Here is an 18,459-nt window from a genome sequence, read left to right as displayed (position 1 = left end):
TCATCGTGTAGCCAACTCTAAATCGAGGTTTAAACACGTGCAGCTTGCTGTACACACGGGCATAATATTCGTATATCCATGACATTGGCCCCCTGACCACAGAGCCTCAGCCATGTCCCGGGCACTGGACCAAGATGTCGCGGAATCGCTCGAGGAGGGCAACCGGCTGGATGCTTACGAGGCCATATCTGCGCTGCTGCTGTCTCGGCCGGGCGGCGGGCTGCTGGAACTCGAGATACTGGGCAAGAGCTTCCCCATGCCCGACGGACTCTACGTGCTGCAAGACGGGCGTGCCGCTGGCGTTTCCAAGGTCGGGCTCGTCCAGGCCTTCCTCGTTGCCCGCCAGAAGCTCGCCGCCCACCTGCACAAGACGGCCGCCCTGGACGACGGCGAGCTCTTCTCCACCACCGCCGTCATCCTGCTGATGGACCCAGAGTACCTCACTGCTGCCAACACCCGCAAGCGCCTGTTACAAAAGCTCACGTCCCGCCGCGACAGCACCTGTGCCGCCGTGCTCGAGAACGAGAAGCACTTCGTCGACAGCCTCCTGACCAGCAGGCTGCACAGGCACACAAAATCCCCAACGCTGTGGAGCCACCGCCGCTGGCTGGTCCGCCTCTGCAGGTCGCTCGACGTGTCCGTGGACGTGGCGTCAGACGTCGTCCATGTCGTCTCTGTCGCTGGAGAGAGACACCCCCGAAATTACTACGCCTGGTGCCACGCACGCTTCCTCAGCGACCTGGACCCGGAAGACCAGGGCGGGAAGCTGCTCGCCGCCGTCAAGGACTGGTGCTGGAAACACCACACCGACATATCCGGGTGGTCGTTCCTCTACTACCTGCTCAGCGCCAGAGGATCCCCCGGCTCGGCCGCCAGCTCCGCGACATTCTCACAGGTCCTGGAGCGCGTCCGCTCTCTGCGACTGGCCAACGAGTCGGTCTGGGTGTTCTTGCGCACCCTAGCCGCCTCGGGCCTCGTGGGCGAGAAGGAGTACGCCGAGTTAGTCACTGTCGGCCACGGCCTCTCGGGCGCCGCGGCGGCACCTACGGACCAGCGCGTGCTACGCTCGGCCATGGAATGGTGCGACACATATCGGCTCGGCCGGTAGGCGAGCAACACTCCAAAGTTTCAGCTTCACGGGCTGTACGTATTTAACTGTGCTGGATCGTCGCCCGTAATGGGAGAAGATGGAGACGGTCTGTCTCTGCCAGAGTGCCGCTCTTCAAACCTCTGAGACGGTGTCCGCTGGTGTCCGCCGGTGTCTCTACGACAGCCCCATTGCGAATACTTTGTTTCAAGAGCCGCCAGAACCGTATGGCTTTTGGGGCTACATGCTGAAAATATCCCGTGCCCATACAGTTTGAAAGAACTTGGAGAAAAAACACATCTCCTTTGACCACATTTGAGCAAAACATACGCAAGCAATGCATATCAAGGAGGTGTACACTGACGCGTCCTGTATGACTCCAATCCTACCGTCCAGCGCGCTAGGCAGCAGTTGGGAGGCGTTGGGACAGGGAATTCAGCCCCTCCTTCCCCTAAAAATGGAGGGGTAATGAGACACGAAACGAGGCTGGCTTACCGTGGGAGCTCCGGCCATATGTTGACATTTTCCTGAATACCATTAAAGAAAAGAGCAGGAAAACAAAACAAGGCCGCGCTGCATTGTCAACTACTTGGACCTTCTCATCACACAACCCAATCATCCACCCAGGCAGCTCATCCGCCAAAATGCCAGACGGGGACCTCACGGGCCAGGTACTCCTCACGCGAGCATGGCTGTTCCAGCTTGTCGCCGCCGTGCCAATCTTCCTCGCTCTGGGATGGTGGGTGTTTGACAGCTTCTTCTGGTCGTGGAGCAGCATCTACACGCTTTGTTCAGCCCTATTCAACTGCCTGTTTGCGGGCGGGATCGTCTTCATCATCCTCGTCCAGCGCCAGCTTCCCGGCGCCAGCAAGTCGTTGACGTCGTACTTTGAGATTGGCAAGTCGGTGCTAGCGACGGCCATGTGGATCTGGCTACTGTATGCACCTTTCCCCCCTAATGTGTTCCTCGTGATCGTCAGGGTATGAGCTGCCGCTGAATTATCCGTTCCCAACCGACAAACAGATGCGATGCCGTTTACCACCCGCGCCATTATTCCTACTACCCTCCCGACGTCGAAAAGGAGTACCAGAAGCGCAAGATTGTCTTTAGTGTCATTGCGTTGGTTATCCCCATGTAAGAGAAACCCCTCCCCTTCTGGTTTCTCTCAAGTCTTGGTCGCCGCTTGACAGGATGGAAACAAGAAAGCTGACACGCATGCCCAGTGTCATTTTCTACCCTACTGCTATCTACACCACCTACCTTGCTAGGAAGGCAGGCGAGCTCCCTGGGAGTGCTCGGGTGGCGGATGGCGGCAGTGAACGAGGGGAGGGATCCAACGAGCAGACGCCTCTGCTTGGGGCTTGAGTCGCGATGCCCTCACTCAATTGTTTACTCGCTCTGTTCGGTTTTTTTTGTGAGCACCAAGCCGATTGCCGCCTTTGCTTTCTTTCCATTTCCATGTCTCACTTGGCGTCTAATCCGTCTACCTGTAGGCCATTGGTTGTGAAGCAACCTGGCAGGTTGTGGACTGAGGAAGGCAGAAAAGTTATGTAATGCAGTATATACACTGTACATAAATTCTGTTAGCTTAGAATGTGATTGGCTGCTTAACTTATTCCAGATCCAAAAATGCAAGGTGAGGTGCCCTCTACGCGCCGGCTGGGAACGAGGGGCATCTTCTACGCCGACTTCGATCTCGGGCAAATCCTCGAGCTAGCCGAACGTCTCCGGGGCTGCTCGTGTACTTGCAACGAGTCTTAAACGCCTAAATCAGGCGCCTTCAACTGGGCTATATTCCTCGAGTTCGACGATGGCGTCGAGTGGGTGTTTCGCGCTACCTGCTCAGACCGTAGTGTCGATAAAGTCGTCACCAGCCGCCTCGTATCTAGCGAGGCCGCTACCCTCAAATACGTTCGACAGCACACTGGAATTCCCGTACCGGAGGTCTTTCACTATAGGTAGGTACTGCTTCCAGTCCAATGCCAGCCAGTCAGTGCCTTGAGCTGACAAGTACGAGCCCCACGTACGAAAATGACATCGGGATCCCGTACATCCTGATGAGCAAGGCTGCCAGCCATTCCCTTGCCGAATACAGCTGGTGAACCCATGGCCATGAACGTACTTCTGTGAAGGCGCCACCCTGAACCGACGAAGAGAAGAAGAAAATCATGCAACAGCTTGGATGCCACGCTCGCCAGCTCTTCCATCTACGCCTTCCCACAGTCGGATCTCTCTTCGAAGGCGAGCAGGGATACTACATCGGCGAGTGCCTCTCCCCGGGACACATGTTAGCTCGGGTCGGGGACGGCGTAGGAGAGAATGGGTGAGTGAGTGGTATCAAGGCCACACTGCCTTGCCCATTGATGCTGCTAGCAAGCTCTCGCCAGCCCGGGAAAGCGGTCCCATGTTACCGCGACGTGCTTAAGCTCGATCCGTTGTCTGAATGGGGCTAACAGGCTGCTAGAATCAGGCCTCTGTGCAGGACAGACCCGCCGGGGAAGGCGCTCCGGCGACAAAGCCCGCCTCCGGAATGGGAGAAGGTGTGGGGTTGAGATGGCCATCCTCATGTCTTGAGTGATTGGCCACTTTACCTACCTACCTAATAGGTGAGGTAGACAGCACGCGTGACGTGGAGGGCGCTTAGTCCCAGATCTGAAGCCTTAGAGCTAGGTTAGTTCTGTTGGCGAACCGTCAGAGCATAGAGGTGAATGTGGAGGCTCTAGACTAGAGGACGCGAGGCTCTCGACAATGACATGACATGACATGAATGCTGCGGCGGCTGTTCAGTCCAGTGCTGAGTAACCGCTATGCGACGGAACCGCAGCTAGTACAGTACTAGGTATCAACTCAGTATTTCGTACAGTGAGGGCCTCCAGATGGTTGCCGCCTGATGACTAAACTGGGCTATCTACTAGTAGTATCCGTATTGAGCTAGAGTACGGATACTATACTCCGTACACCCAAAGGAAGTTAACTGCTAGGGGTTTCATCGTTGGTATCGGTATCCACCTGACGCACGGTCTTGCGCCGCCAGAAACATGTATTTACCAGGTACCTTTAGTATTCGTACCTGCCCGAGTGAGCATCATCGACTCTTCACTCACGCTGCCCATTTATTTCACTCGTTCCATTTTGGCCAACAGAGAATGTGACACACACACACACACACACATCATGCCGGAATTTCCAGAAGCCTTTGTGGCATGTATTGCGCAAGCTCTCCGCACGACGCAGGTTCTCAATGTGCTTTGGGGCTACTGCCTCTTCAATGTCTATGGCGTTCTATCTGTCATCATGGCGAGTCTAGATTCTTGGCAAGAAAGAGACCACAGCAATAACATTTTTTTTGCCAGTCGGTTGACTTTGTCGTTCGGGATGATCGTCTAAATGCCGGCGCAGAGGCTATTGGGCATGTCAAGGGCGTTGCGCCTTGCCCCGACCCGGCCACTTGCCCTTCCAGTTCACCAACCCGGCCGACGCCGCCTCCCCCGTTCCATGTTCATTGCGAGGACTCGGAGCTTGAAGCAGGCCTGTACCTTCAGTCGGATACTCTGATGTTTCTACCACACTTAGACCACTCGCTTCTGCACCCGACGAAACTTGAACTTCCGCCGCATTTCATTCTTGCTTCGGACCAAGCGGTGCTGCCGCCTTGGAGACCCGGCCGGGGAACAGGCTTGTTCAAATCTAGCAGAGACTTGATCGTGGTCCCAAAATCCCACATATTGTTGGAAGCCTACATGCGGCTGTATGCCCGGGATTTTGGGAAGCCTGTGGGCAATTTCGGCATGGCCATGATCTGTTGCCTGGAAGGGTACGTTGACTCGGACGGGCTGTTGGACATCCAACAGCTCCCCGCGCCGCTCAAGACTTTGTATGTGGAGCTACGCGATGGCCGGAAACCGGGTCGTCAGTGGACCATCGAGCTGAGAGACGCGCTGGCACTTCCCGAGCTGAACCGTTTTTCAAATTGAAAAGTGTTGAAATGCGCAGCCAGCAGGTGCCTTGAACGCCCACACTGAGCTCCCCGAAACGTTATGACACACAAACAGCACGGGGCGGGGGAACGCCAATGATTCCCAGTCCCATGCATACCTGAGAGGCTGGAAACACCAAAACACATAGACGGCGCGAGCTACTTCATTTTGAAATTGCCCACTACAGCCGTCCAAATCGTTTCCGAACTGCACTTGGAGTTCCCCAAAGCTTACGACGCGTTCGAGCTTGAGCCAAAAGCGCCCTGTCTCGCTCTGCTCGGCGACATCGGCAACGTCGCAGCGCACAGGGACGACTACCTCGCTTTCCTGACGCGCCAGCTGAGGCAGTTCCACGCCGTGCTTTTCGTGCCCGGTACCTGGCCGGGATGCCAGATCTCGTCGTTGGCGAGCACATAGCAGGAAACGAGTGGTCAAAGTCCATGACGCAGATCTCTCAGCTCAGCACGCCGGCCGTGGCGGTGTTGGAGGACCAGCAAAAGTCCAGCGGGGCGACAATGTAGCTCGGGCCGTGTGGTCCCGGGGGCTTGCCGGAGTAGGTGCGCAGCGGCGCCGTCTGGGGCCGTCCTCCGCCGACGAGGCTGAGCAGCAGCTGGTCCTCGTCGCACGAATCGAACAGCGCGTCGTCGGCGAGGCGCACCGCCATGCTGTTCACGGTGAAGTCTGTGTCAGAGAGAGACCAGACCAGCACCCATGCCCAGTCAGTCCTGGATTGCCGGGGGGAGAGAGGCAACTCGACTTACCGCCGTGACACCCGTTTGCATGCATGTGCGCCAGAGCTCGCGCGGACAGCAGAGTCACCTCTCTAGAAAACTGCGGGGTGATTCTCGCGTAGATGCCGTTCGACAGCCTGGCCAGGTCGGGGCCCAGGACCGGGGACACTAGACAAAGATGCCTTCCGTTTGGCCCGTCGAACCAGAACTCCCTTTCGACCGTGGCGAACAGACGCGAGTCGGCGATCGCCGCAGCAGCGCGGGCATCCCCTCCGTAATTGTACGTAGGCGACTCTCGCGCAGCGACAATCTTCAAGGCGACCCAGCAGCTCGCGAGCGCGTCGCGGGCGAGTCGCACAGTGGAGAAGCCGCCGAAGCCGAGCTTGTGCGCGACGCGGTACCGCCCCCCCCCCTCGTCGTCGTCGTACACGTCGCTGAGGTGCACTGCGTAGAAGCCGCTCGGCTCATAGTTCTCGAGGTTCTCGCTCTCGCCGAGCTCGAAGGGCAGGTACTTCCACAGGCTAGATTCCGAGTCCGAGTCCATGGTGGTGGTGGCGGCGGGAATTGAGGAGGCAGGAGTTTCTGATGGAATTGCGGGTTGATTTCCCTCCTTGATCAGAGCCTCCTTGAGCAGACGAAGCAAAAACATCTTGAGACATGCCCTAACTGCACCAAAACATAACATCACATCCCTTGGTGGTCTGTCTCCCTGCCTGGCCGACAGCAAGTCATGTGCGAGTTACAGATGAATGACACTGTGACAAGTTGGCACCGTTGTTTGCCATCCTAGGAATACTAACCATGTTCTACTCGTCAAGGCCCAAAACGCCAGTTGACTAAATGGGTGAACCCTTTAGTCAAGGTCTAGATGCTGTTTTCCATGCGCGTCCAGAACTCCGGCGGCGCCAGCAGTATATTACATACAAGCGTATATATATATATACCTCGGAAGATAGAATAGTCGAGGTCGCTGTCGCCAATATATGTCCAGGTTAGCAACATTAGATCGAGCAAATATTCATGTTTCAGGACTTCATGATCCCTCCTACTTACACCAAAGAGGCTCAGGCGTTTGCAAGGTCATGACAGCGAAACCCCTCGCCGAAACATAAGGGGCAAACCAGGCAGGCAAACACGGCCGGGGCAAGCCACCGGCTTCTTTCTCTCTGTAGCAGTGAAAACTCCTCCCAGTTCCCTCCCTTTTTTAATCTAGATATATACAGAGTTTCCGATTCCCACGCAGCAATGGATAACAAGGGGCCCCGGTACGCCACACGCCCACGCTCCCTTGATGGCAGATAGGATCCTTATTTTGGCTTCACTGCTTGTAACCTGGTATTGACACAGAGGGGGAAGAGAAAGAAATACAAGGTCTATTACATGCACTGTGCCATACCTCCCTCACCTATGACGAAGAGTGGTTAGCCTTTTGGAACAGCGTGACAACTGCACAACTGAGAGAAAAGCTCACCTCGGATCATCTTGCCCACCGCCTGCAGAATGCTGATGGTCATGACGGCGGTGCCAAACGCGGCGACGGCCCAGGCGACGTACGTCTTCCACGAGCGCGTCGTCAGCTTGATGTAGCAGAGCGGGGGCAGGATGTAGGCCATGGCGGCAGCGCTAGTGGCGCCGACGAGCTCGAAGACGGTGCCGAGGTCGCAGGTGAAGAGGCTGAGCGTCATGGCGCTGACGACCAGGCTGGTGGTGAAGATGAGGTGCAGGTTCATGTTGAAGGGCTCGCCGGGGAAGTAGTAGTTGAGCATGACCTCGCGGCACACAAACGCCTCGAGCGGCAGCGTCGTCAGCATGTTGAGCCCAAAGCAGAGCCGCGCCACGTTGACCATGGTGTTGTCGGCCGGAAAGTTGTTGAGCACGTTGCCCAGCGTCTTGTCGCCAAACGTCAGGAACCCCGCCAGCGCCATCAGCAGGCACGCCACCATGGAGATGGCCGTCGAGTAGTGCGTCACCTTGGAGAAGCGGTTGATGGTCGGCGTCTCGAGGGACCCGTAGATAAGGAGCGAGTTGTGGTGGCACACAAACGCTTTTTTGCCGTCGTGTCAGCGACGGCCTGGTTACTTCGGGAGGGGGCTCATACCAAATGAAATCACACCAATGGCCTGGAAGATGCCGCCGTTGATCACCAGAAGGTTGAACGTATTGAGCGACCCTCTTGCTTCGCTGGGCGTCAGGATGCCCTGGACAACGACGGTGACAACGATGATGCCCATGCTGACGAGGGCGAGGGTACTCGCCTTGGCCAACTACAACAACACCTCGCAAAAGCATCTCGTTAATACAAGACACAAAAAGTCTAGGCAGTGCTATATTCCACGCCCCCACGAACACCAGAAAGACGGTTAGAGACAAGTAAACCCACCTTGGCAATATCCCTGTACAGGGCTAGAGGGTAGCTGATGCTTAGCGTAAACAGCACAATAACGGCCCTCCTATCGGCTAGCAGGCCCAGGACGGGCATGCTCCGCAGGCCGGGCCAGATGGCCATGAGGACGTGGGGGATGGAGTCGCCGACGATGACGCCGAAGGCGACCATGCCGCCAAAGGCAAACGCCCACTGGGCGACCGAGATGGCGATGAGGCCGGTGCGGCCGAAGCACTTCTCGACGGTGCCCTGGAAGCTGGTGGCGCCGCTGAGCTTGCTGTTGACGACGATGAGGCGGATGGTCCAGTCGACCACCACCGTCAGCGCCACCAGCAGCACCACGCCCGCCAGCAGGCCCGCCTGCCGGAACGCGTACGGCTGCCCGATGATACCCGCGCCGATGATGCTGTTGGCCATGTTCATGAACGCCATGCGCAGCCCGCTCTTGGGCCGCGCCCGCTCCGCCGCCGCCCACGCGTGCAGCTCGCCGTCGCCGTCGCCGCTCCACGGGCTGTTGGCCACCGATACCGACGGCGCCTCGATGTCGGTGAGCAGCGGCACGCGCTGCTGCCGCTGGTTGCGCCGTCGCCCCGAGGCCGTCGTGCTGCCGGGGTTGAGGGGGTCTTCGTCGTCGACGTCGAAGCTCTCGCGCGCGGCGTAGTCCTCGCCTTCCTGGCCCACTCCCCCTCCTCCTGGCCCCCGCTCCCTGTAACTGCCATTATTGTGATTGCTGCTGCTGTTCCGAGCGACGCCATCGATGACAATGGTTGGGGTCAGGTCGAAGCGCACTCGATTTGGCGTCCGCGGGGTGCGCGGGGTGCGTGGAGTGTGGACGGGCGGCCGCTCCTGGTCGCCATTGTGGTCGCCACCGTCGCCGTCGTCGTCTGGGCCCAGCGCCGCCGACAGCAGGCCAATGTCTTCCTCGTCGGCGGGCAGCGAGGGTTCGCGGCGGTCGGCGGTGCGGCCCTGACGGGCAGCAGCGGCGGCAGCTGCAGCGGCGGCGCCATTCGATCTGGCCCTTGCCATGCTCTCCCGTCGGCTTTAAAGGGCACCCCGGGGCATCTTTTAGCTGGAGACCAACCGCCCAGTCCCGCAAACTCTGTCTCTCTCCCTCGCCCACTTGGTGCTGTCTACTATGCCAGCCACCTAGGCATTCACTCTTTGTTTCTGCCCTGGTTGCCCCTGCCTTCTCAACGGTTATACAAGTAAGTATGTAGGTGGCGGAAAGCGGTAGATGCTGTTTAAACGGATTGGCTGAATGTCGAAATCTATTGCGTAGGTAAGGCCCAAAAAGAATGCCTAGGTCGATGTCGTCTTGGCGCATGTTGCATCAAATCGGCCCTGAAGACAGGCCCAGGAAGAGCCCAGCAATAACGGGCTGGCAAGCTCCCCATCATGTGATACAGGGGGTGTGTCCGCTGCGGCGCTGCCAGGGCACTGCCAAGAGGCAGAGAGAGCTGCTAAAGATTGGGGAAACCGGGGCGCCAGCTGGAGGCGAGCTGATGCGGCTGGCTTTCGCTTGGCGCCTTGTCTCACCAACAAAGCCGAATCCGACGGTACCCGGCCCTTTTGGGGTTAGCATCCTCGTGTGGATTATCGCATCGGAGATTTTTAGCCAATGGCGTTAATGCTCAGCACGCCTCCTATTTCCGATCCCAACATCTCGTCTCGTCTTCCCCAAACACCAGCACAAAGACGGAAGACATACGCCCATAGAACACATAGTACAAACAAACTCAACCAAAGCTAATATATACTTGGCTTCATTCCATTCAGATGAAGTCATCGCTATCGAATCCTGAATTACATAATTCTACATTTCCAAAAGCGTGGGGAGCGTGGCCGACAGCCAACATCCCCCCACAATTTGCTCCCTGAGCTCCGACGTGTTTTTGCTTTCATTCCCACTCCCTCCCTAGGGGTATCATGTATTTTTGTTTCCAACTCGACTACGCTGGCTCTTTAGATGCAAATGCGAATTAAAGAAAGGACAGATGCAATCGTTCTCGTGACTAGAAGAACCCCGTTGCGGCTATATCCCAAGCCGAAGGGAACCGTAGGTTTGCTTCCCGAATGCCCGCCGCCTGCCAACCGACAAGCTGCCGAGCACACTATGTACGTGGGAAAAAAGGGTATAAATAAGATGCCGTCGCTCTAGGCCACCATGGCCATGACTGCGACAATACACAGAATGGACACGTAGGTCCTGCTCTCGAGCTGCTCGCCAGGCGACGCTAGCGTTGGCGTGGCCGACGGGCTCGACGCTGTCTCGGCCACCAGCGACCCTGCCGCGGTCGCTCCCGTCTCTTGCCCACTAAGACCAGCGACGGGATGACCAGGCGAGGAGCTGGATGGAGACGGTGTAATGGCGCCGGTAGAAAGAGTCGACTGTCCTGAGCTTGTGGTCGTCGTCGACGACGACGAAGACACAGTTGATGTGCTGGTTTGTTTGGGAGGCTCGGGCTTGGTGGCGAAGCCAATCCGGCTTTGGTCCGCGTCGAAAACCGCAAACACGTTTTTGAGAAACACGTCGCCCAGCAGCCAGGTGTTCCTGACCACCTCATGGCCATAGATATTGCTGGTGCAAGCGCCACCGCTGCTTGATATCCAGTCTTTGGAGGAGATGCCGTACGTGACACCAGAGAAGGTGACGGGGATGGAGAGGTTCGTGTCGCATGGCACCTTGTAGTTGACTCCGTCGTCCGACGAAGCTCCGGGAATAAGCTTGTGCAAGGCAGCCACGTCAGCCGGCGGCCCAAACACGAAAGACGTGCCCGTGTCAATATAGGCCAACCTCCCCTTGATCCCATCACCAATCGACTTGCCGTCGTACTCGATATCGTCCAATGGAATAGCCCAGTCCCCTTTCGCATTGGTCGAAGTCGACGTGTACGTAATGTCCCCCGTGTATTTAGCCTTGTCGATGGCGCCAAACGAGACCTCGCCCGTGTTCGGCCCGTCTGAGTTCCGGCTGAGCGAAACGCTAAACATGTGAGAGTCGAGAAGCTTTTTGTCTTCGAGGACCTGCATGAAATTGTCCGAGGCACCTGTACTCATCGAAAGGCCCAGAATGCCATCAAAGGGGAAATGCGTGAAATCGTCCGATGTCTCGTTGGCTACCCCAAATGCCATGTCAACCGTCAGGCCAGCAACCGAAATGCTGTCGTGGCCAAGCGACCCCTTGACAAACCCCGTGCCGTACTGGATATTGATCGTCTTGGTATCCGCCTTGAACGTTGTCGAACCTGTGGGGTCAAAAGCATCATGCATGGCGCACGCCGTGGATTTGCATGCCGAACCGTACACCCATGTCGTCGACGCCCCCGAATCTAACAGCATGTATAGAGCCGTCTGTGAAGAGCCGAACTGGGCCTGGATGAAGTAAGAAAAGTCTGTCCCGTCCTGGTAGACACCCTCGCTGCGTGTTGCCGTGGGGTCAGCAGGCTTCACCACCGAATACTTGTTTTCTCGCGCAGCCAAGTCGGCTTGTCGTCGGGACCCCCGCGGAGCCGTTACGGGCGCGTATTTGTGTGCAAGCCGAGTTGCAGTTCGAGCCGCACGAGCTGCCTTCGCTACTGGATCTTCGGGCGACTGAGGAATACCTTGTCAGCAACAATCTGAAAGATGCCAAACAGAAAGAAATTTCAACTGCAGACGGGAAACGACTCTCTCGGCGGTTACACGTACATTGGGAGCTCGCTGGAAAAGCTCAAAGCTGACGCTCCCGCCTTCTGGCAGAGCCGCACGCTCTGCCTTCTCGCCTTGCCCATCCCGCCTCGGTTTTGGGCTCTTCGGCTCGATACAAGTATTGTCGGCTTCGCAGGCGAGCCACGGGAAGAAGCCATGGACGGCGGTAGCCCATAGCGTCAGCAGCAGGAGAGCGACTCTCTGCATATTGAAACAACCACAACAGCAGCCTCACCGCTCCAGCACCGACCGCGGTAGGAGCTGAGGAGGCAGCAACAAATCCCAGGTGCTCCGTATACGGTTCGAGTTACGGCAGCTTCGGGTCGGAAATTGGCGTCTTGTAGCAAGACACGAGCATGAGAGCCACGGAGTCCTTTGGGGCGAATTAAGTCCCGGCTGCACTGCCAATTGACCGACCAAGAGTACCGGACTCTGGCACCGAGGGGATATTAAGACGATTAATGATTAAATAGGCCGCATTGGTGGAAACTGTCGCAGTAAACGACAGAGACCGCGAGCCGGACGAAGACGATTGAGAAACAACAAACAATAGCAAACACGAGATAAAACGGGAAAGTTGGGCGATGCTGATACTATATACGGCGGGACCCGTTGGCGATAACCCGGGGGGGCGAGAGCTGATCGGCCGAATAAGAATGGTGTTTTGCTGGAAAAGACTCCTAAGACGGACGACACAAAGGCGGAGAGCGAGAGTAAGAAAAATCCGGAGGACCGAGGAAAGACGAAGCAAGGCAAAACGAGGAGCCGAGGAGCCGCAGAGGCGAGAAACAAGACACAAAGTACTACTAGTATGGTAAGGGATCGACACAGGCAAAAAAACGAAAGGGCCCTGGTGCCAGATGGGAAAAAACGACAGTATGCACCGCTCGAAACACTGCAGGTGCAGGTGGCCAAGAGGAGGTGGTGGAGGCGGAGGAGGAGGTCGGAGAGGTCGGCGTCGGGCGGAGAAGGGGGGGGGAACGGCGGTAGAGAAGGGGAAGGACAAGAGATATGGATCCCGATGCAAGCAAAGCAAAGCGACCAAGCAGGAAAGAAAAAAAGATGCGTGGATACGATGTGCATGCAAGCCTTGCCCAGTGCGGCAATGTGGACTCGAGGGGGCCACCCCCCAGGCCCCAGGCCCCAAGATGCCCCAGGGGGCCAGGCAGCTGGCTGCGGTTGACGAGAAGCAGTTGACAAGGTAGGTAACCACCCTCTGACAGACATGGCGTAGGGTGAGTGCTACCGTAATATCGGCGGGTAGGCACGATGTCTGCATCTGTGGAAGTTTTGCCGCATGAGGGCAAGGCAAAGGCCAGGAGAACCAGGCAACTGAGGAATTGACTCTCCCTCTCTCCAGGGTCACGATGCTCGCAGCTCAGGTGGTGTGTGGGATGCGAGGCGCGCGATGTGGAGAGAGCTGGGGACGAGTAACCGCGGAGCCACGGTAACATTGTCGAGCGAGTAGCTCAATTGTTTCTTTTCGTCCAATGCCAGCTCTTCAACTGCCCTCGACCCCAATTCCCGCTGGTCCCGGCCGTCACTGCCTTGTGGAGCAAAGTTCAGATGACCTCGAAACGTTTAATCCTTCGAGAACAGATGAATCAATTCATTGACCTATTGACTGACGGCAAACTCCCAGTAACTCGCAAGCAGCACAACCATCAGGAAACTGCTTCAGAGTTCAAACATCAGGAAGTTTTGCTTGCCTCGCCAGATAGAAAGAAGGATACCCAGCATTTGGCGATCTGCTCATTTTGGCTGCAGCCATGTCGACGCCCCCCTGTCCGGGCAATCAGCGCCCCCCCCTTCCCTGATTGGACCAGTGTCCCGAACAAGCTCTCTGCAGGCGGCCAGCGTCTGTGCAGGTGCGGGCCACCTTTCTTCTTCCCACGAGCTCGCTCTTCGAGTTGTCGTTTTTGCCGGGCCCGTTTCTCATTCGATCCAAAACATGTCGAGACATAAATGGGGATGGTGGTCGGGGGCCAGACCTCAGTCAAGAACAGAGGTGCGAGCAAGTAGCACAATGGGGTTCCGCTGCGGCGCAAAATGCGAAATGAGCTTCGTTTCTCTCTAAAAGCAATAATGAGCATCCTTCATGGTCCTTGCCGGGCCATCGTCTTTTGCGGCGTCGTTTCCCGGGGTCTCCTGAGCGGCCAAAATTGAGGGCGCAGGGATTTGGTAAAGGTGGGTACCAGAACGGCGCGACATGGGCATGGGGCACCCCCGGGGGAAGGAAGGCCAGCGCCCAGATTGATTAGCCTGGTCCGAGCCAGGCCAGCCTGCACCTGTGGTCTTCTTGTTCTCGACCGCCTGCCAAGAGCGAAGGCTCGGCCTCAGGCTGCTTATTCTATACGGAATAGGAAACCACTACTGCCTTTCCTGTCTTTTAATCACTTGTTTTCGCTTCTCTCGAGTACGGATACGAAAGTGGCTATTACGGTATACTTTGTGCATTCTTGCCTCGTCTATTGACGAAGATGGCTCTTTATATCTTCACGGTGTGTTATATACATATATCTTAGAGTTGGTCCAAGTTCATGCTCTCGAGTCTTCGACATCCAACGCCGGAGAAAAAAAGGGGCTGGGCCGGCCGGGGATTCGGATATATCGACACTACTTACTTGCATATTTATTTGGAAAGAGAGGGCTCGAGTGGTTCTCTATTTCATTCTCTCGAATGAATACGAAACAACCTCTCAACACCACGAGCTGCGGCTCCAATCGGCCAGTTTGTGTCTTTTGCAATCAACCCTTCGCCAAGTGCCTGCCTGCTTGTCGTCTGATGAGAGACTGACGACATGTTTCTTTTTTTGTCGCCGTGATCCTGCGCCCGCCATCATCCCCCGCCATCACCATCACTATCACTACCAGCAACAAAAATACTTACCCTCTCCCTATCAGAGAGCTAAGAGAACGAGAATGTCTGACTACGAACAAGCAGATGACGATGTTGGGCTGACGAAAGATATGTAGCTTGCCGGCACGCCCAATGCTGCGCCAGATCTTGGCCAAGGCTGAAGGGAAGGGATGGAGAAAGGAGAACCCACGTCAGCACTACCTACACATCCGCGCATACACGCACCGGGTAGCTTGACAATAGCCCGGCGTTTGTGTGTGTGTGTCGTGAGATGCATATTATACGTGCTATGCTATGCTCGGCTAGCTTACGGATCGGTCTGTGGTTTGGAATATGCAGGAGCGTTTTTTTTTGGTTCTTGTTCCTGTTTCTTCCCCCGTGGAGGTTTGTTTGGTTTGGTTTGGTTTCCTTTTTCCCGGCTGAATGCGCGGCGTGGATCTGCATCCAACATGCCTACCCGGGGATTTTATCAGATGCAGGACCTGTGTTTCCCGGGCGTCAAAGAAACACACGCATGACGACGGGAAAGAGGTTTGTATTTTTTTTTCTTTTTAGTTTTATTTCTAGCCCTAATACATACATACGGAGCGAAGGAAGCTTACAACTTGTAGGCGAGGTAAGGTAGACAGATATGCCCTATTCGGATTACCGCAGGCACGCAGGCACGCAGGCACGCAGGCACGCAGGCACGCAGGCACGCAGGCACGCACGCAGGCACGCAGGTACGGGGGGTGTAGGTGACAGGTCTCCCTCCTCCCGTCCCGCCTCGCCTGACAAAGTCCGCGCCGGCCGGCTTTTGTGAGAAAGACGGAAGAAGAGAGAGGGAGGGAGGGAGGGAGGGAGAGAGGGAGAGAGAGAGAGCATCGGATGATATGCAGGGGTTTTTAGGTCCTCATCATATGCAAGCGGCTCTTGGTCGTTTTTTTCTTTTTCCTCTCTTGTTCGTCCAACGGAATTAGGACTTCCTACCAACGGCACCAAACACCCTTCCGGGGACAGCCCTTGGCACATTAGGGATATTATGTGTTGGCGGGAAAACGACGTGCGAACGTTCACTCTCATGTCTTGGGACTACGGGCCAATCTCTCTCTCCGCCGGTCTAGGTTATATGGTGTGACATGATGGTGTTATGCTTTACAAGGAAGATGTCTGCTCGGACTGTTGGTCGTCCATTCGGACTCCGAAAAACGGAGGGGGGGAAGGTTGCAATGGTCCTCCTGAGCATTAACAGAGTAGTTGTGAACATGTCTGTCTACAACCCCCTTCCACTTCCAGCCTCGAGAGCAACAGCCTCCTCAAACGCGCCCAGCACGGCGTCGTACACGGCGTCGACATCATCAGTCCCCGTCCCCGTCCCCGTCCCCGTCCCAACTACCTCAGGGAACAGGACCCTCCGCAGGTTCTTGGCGAGCGGTCTCACAGCGGCGAGCCTGGGCGGTATCTCTGCCAACACGACTGAGAAGCTGTCCGCAGACATATCCCGCGCCTTGTGCGCCGCCGAGTCGTCCCAGGTCTTCTCTATCCCCCACAGCCGCAGCCGGCTCCCGCCCAGCAAGCTGTCGGAGCCGTTGGCGATGGCGGCCCACAGCAGAACGTAGAGGAACGACTCGAGGTCGTGCCGGTGAGTGTGCCTCCCTCCCTCTTTTCCCAGCAGCAGCAGCTCGACGGCCATGAACATGCGCGTGCCGACGACCTCGCCCGGAGGCGACGCGGGGCCGCCGCTGGCTACGTCCAGGGCCACGTCGAGGTCGATCAGGATGCCTACCGAGCCAGAGTCCCCGTCGGCAATGACAATATTCTGCGGCGACACGTCGCGGTGCAGGATGCCAGCGCGCTGCAGCAGCGACCAGTGGGCGCTGACGGCGTCGCAGAGCACGCGCAGCAGCTCCAGCGCCGTCTGGAACGTCCACAGCGGCCGCCCAGCCGGCGACACGACCAGGCACGTCAGGATGCGGTTCTGCAGGAAGCGGCTGGTGGCCTCCGTCACGTCGAGTATGCCGGCGCCGGCGCCGGCTGCTGCTGCTGCTGTTCCGCGGGGTATGAGGTTGTCGGCCTGGTGCTGCTGCTGCTGCTGCTGCTGCTGCTGCGAGACAAGCCGCCTGTGCGGGCCCCAGCGGAGACCTGAGCGCAGGTCTGCCGTGCTGGTATACCGCTTGTCGTAGTCGAGCGACACCAAGCCGCGTACGCCCTTCTCCCCGGCCAGCCTCAGCAGCTCTTCCTCCGGGCGCGTGCGGGCCCAGCGCCACGTGAACTTGACCACGCAGTGCCACCTGCTCGAGGTCGGCCGCCTGCCCCGGTAGCACGCGGTGCCCTGCCCGACGAGGGTCCGGGAGAGCGCGATCGGCTGGTCTTCGAGGTAGAGCTTCTCGCCCAGCGCCGCGGCGTGCCCGGGCTCAGGCTCTAGCTCGAATGTAATAAAACTGCCAACCTCGTCGGTTCGGATGATACCGCTCCTCCCGAGCTCGCCGTCCCGCATCAGACGGTAGCCGAGCACGGCGGAGAGGAACGGCGTGAGGCGGCTGTCGCGGCGGAGGTCGAGCGCGCCGCTGCTGTAGAGCCCGGACCTGTCGAAGACCTAGAGCTCGGCTAGCGGCCCGCGCACGTAGAAGCCGTGGAGGAAGAGGCGGGTCGGCTGGGCGGCGAAGACGGCCCGGGCGTGCCCGCCGAGAGCCAGCAGCCCGTCTAGATAGGTACCTCCACTGCTGTTATCGTCTTGGCAGAACTGCCCGATGACCTCGACGTCACGCCACGAGGCCTCGATGTTTGGGTCGAATGCTGCCGAGCGCGTCAGGAGCAGGTGAGCACCGCCGCCGCTAGAACCTTCGGGCTCGGATGCTGCTGCTGCTGCCGGTGCGTGGCAGCATGCATGCCAGGTGCCCCGGGCGCCGTTTACTCCCTCCAGCGACAGGGCAGAAAACCAGGCAAGAATGTCCTGGACAGATGGACGGGGTGATAGTGAAAACGGGTAGCGGTCACGAGCTATTATTCCAGTCACGGTGTCCTGGAGGATCGAGTCGAACCTAGCAAAGTATTTGACCATAAATCTGTCGACGGGACTGTGGATGTAGCCGCCGATGTCGTTGAAAACGTCGTCGAGAATGTCGTCGACGTCGGTCTCGAAATAGTGTGGGAGTAAATGACTGCCTGCCTCTACCGTTTCTCCCATTTTACGAAGGGGGGTTGCAGAGTAAGTTTGACAGCGTTACGCAGAGGCAAGGATAAACAAAGTGGTTATGGGCAGAGCAACTTGGTCGCACCACTCGAATTCTATGAAGTTGGTAGTTATTCCTTTTGGGGAGAGTTGTTGTGTTTGTTGACCGCCTCGTCTCGATGTAGAGCTCGACTAGGCGATGCCGGTTTGAGCCAATACTGTTTCGAGGAACATGGACGGGTACCAGTCTGTCGGGATTTGACGCCATGTTTTGATTGGGTCAGACACGGAGCTGGCAGACCAGGGCGGCCTGGATGCTGGAAGACGTCAGTCGGCACTTCCTACCGTACCTTACCTTTCAAGCGTGTCCCTTCTCTTCAGAACCTAGCCAGATAGCTAGCCGTGAAGCGCTTGAGTGACTGTCTCGAGGTAGAGTCTAGTTTGACAGCGTTCGAACCTGATAGGGTTCCAGCCTGCTTGGCCAGCCAAAGGTCGCTCGCCGCGCCACATGGACAAGATATATCCAGTGTAGAACGCCTGCCTGGGCAAGGAAGTTGCTGGTGGGCTGGCACGGGGTGTTGCC

At 57.3% G+C, this 18,459-nt stretch overlaps 11 protein-coding genes across 11 annotated transcripts; 5 read left to right on the top strand and 6 right to left on the bottom strand.

Moving 5' to 3' along the window:
* Positions 1–112: 112 nt before the first annotated feature.
* On the top strand, positions 113–1,108 carry B0T26DRAFT_654770 (uncharacterized protein; the record flags this gene model as incomplete). Its single annotated transcript, XM_060438574.1, has 1 exon — positions 113–1,108. The coding sequence occupies one exon, from the start codon at positions 113–115 to the stop codon at positions 1,106–1,108; it is 996 nt and encodes a 331-aa protein (XP_060291894.1).
* Positions 1,109–1,581: 473 nt separating this feature from the next.
* On the top strand, positions 1,582–2,730 carry B0T26DRAFT_473238 (uncharacterized protein). Its single transcript, XM_060435226.1, has 4 exons — positions 1,582–2,024; positions 2,111–2,221; positions 2,311–2,501; positions 2,581–2,730. The coding sequence occupies exons 1-3, from the start codon at positions 1,732–1,734 to the stop codon at positions 2,450–2,452; spliced, it is 546 nt and encodes a 181-aa protein (XP_060291893.1). The 5' UTR covers positions 1,582–1,731; the 3' UTR covers positions 2,453–2,501; positions 2,581–2,730.
* B0T26DRAFT_756251 (uncharacterized protein) lies at positions 2,717–3,189 on the top strand (the record flags this gene model as incomplete). Its single annotated transcript, XM_060446069.1, has 3 exons — positions 2,717–2,828; positions 2,862–3,045; positions 3,105–3,189. 3 exons carry the CDS (start codon positions 2,717–2,719, stop codon positions 3,187–3,189), a joined length of 381 nt encoding a protein of 126 aa, XP_060291892.1.
* A 1,072-nt stretch (positions 3,190–4,261) lies between these two features.
* On the top strand, positions 4,262–5,061 carry B0T26DRAFT_655685 (uncharacterized protein; the record flags this gene model as incomplete). Its single annotated transcript, XM_060438643.1, has 2 exons — positions 4,262–4,388; positions 4,661–5,061. The coding sequence occupies 2 exons, from the start codon at positions 4,262–4,264 to the stop codon at positions 5,059–5,061; spliced, it is 528 nt and encodes a 175-aa protein (XP_060291891.1).
* Positions 5,062–5,805: 744 nt separating this feature from the next.
* On the bottom strand, positions 5,806–6,252 carry B0T26DRAFT_599036 (uncharacterized protein; the record flags this gene model as incomplete). The annotated part of the gene is made up of 1 exon (XM_060435681.1): positions 5,806–6,252. A coding segment is annotated over one exon (447 nt), but the record flags the coding sequence as incomplete, so codon positions are not given.
* Positions 6,253–7,171: 919 nt separating this feature from the next.
* B0T26DRAFT_596533 (transmembrane amino acid transporter) lies at positions 7,172–9,000 on the bottom strand (the record flags this gene model as incomplete). The annotated part of the gene is made up of 4 exons (XM_060435614.1): positions 7,172–7,200; positions 7,267–7,839; positions 7,894–8,059; positions 8,176–9,000. Coding segments are annotated over 4 exons (1,593 nt in total), but the record flags the coding sequence as incomplete, so codon positions are not given.
* Positions 9,001–10,332: 1,332 nt separating this feature from the next.
* On the bottom strand, positions 10,333–12,072 carry B0T26DRAFT_756247 (aspartic peptidase domain-containing protein; the record flags this gene model as incomplete). The annotated part of the gene is made up of 2 exons (XM_060446068.1): positions 10,333–11,769; positions 11,866–12,072. 2 exons carry the CDS (start codon positions 12,070–12,072, stop codon positions 10,333–10,335), a joined length of 1,644 nt encoding a protein of 547 aa, XP_060291888.1.
* An 89-nt stretch (positions 12,073–12,161) lies between these two features.
* On the bottom strand, positions 12,162–13,350 carry B0T26DRAFT_473217 (uncharacterized protein). The gene has a single exon (XM_060435225.1). The coding sequence runs from the start codon at positions 13,142–13,144 to the stop codon at positions 12,251–12,253; it is 894 nt and encodes a 297-aa protein (XP_060291887.1). The 5' UTR covers positions 13,145–13,350; the 3' UTR covers positions 12,162–12,250.
* On the bottom strand, positions 13,325–14,067 carry B0T26DRAFT_473175 (uncharacterized protein). The gene has a single exon (XM_060435224.1). The coding sequence runs from the start codon at positions 13,956–13,958 to the stop codon at positions 13,557–13,559; it is 402 nt and encodes a 133-aa protein (XP_060291886.1). The 5' UTR covers positions 13,959–14,067; the 3' UTR covers positions 13,325–13,556.
* Positions 14,068–14,841: 774 nt separating this feature from the next.
* Positions 14,842–15,427, top strand: B0T26DRAFT_728067 (uncharacterized protein). Its single transcript, XM_060442884.1, has 2 exons — positions 14,842–15,256; positions 15,337–15,427. The coding sequence occupies exon 1, from the start codon at positions 14,896–14,898 to the stop codon at positions 15,241–15,243; it is 348 nt and encodes a 115-aa protein (XP_060291885.1). The 5' UTR covers positions 14,842–14,895; the 3' UTR covers positions 15,244–15,256; positions 15,337–15,427.
* A 550-nt stretch (positions 15,428–15,977) lies between these two features.
* B0T26DRAFT_756246 (uncharacterized protein) lies at positions 15,978–17,891 on the bottom strand (the record flags this gene model as incomplete). Its single annotated transcript, XM_060446067.1, has 2 exons — positions 15,978–17,300; positions 17,328–17,891. The coding sequence occupies 2 exons, from the start codon at positions 17,889–17,891 to the stop codon at positions 15,978–15,980; spliced, it is 1,887 nt and encodes a 628-aa protein (XP_060291884.1).
* Between the last annotated feature and the right edge of the window lie 568 nt (positions 17,892–18,459).

This window comes from Lasiosphaeria miniovina, assembly GCF_030549165.1.
Source record: "Lasiosphaeria miniovina strain SMH2392-1A chromosome Unknown B0T26scaffold_7, whole genome shotgun sequence".
In the NCBI taxonomy this organism is placed as follows: Eukaryota; Fungi; Ascomycota; class Sordariomycetes; order Sordariales; family Lasiosphaeriaceae; genus Lasiosphaeria; species Lasiosphaeria miniovina.
The sequence above is the reverse complement of the archived record's forward strand: the minus strand, read 5'-3'. Positions and strand labels throughout refer to the sequence as shown.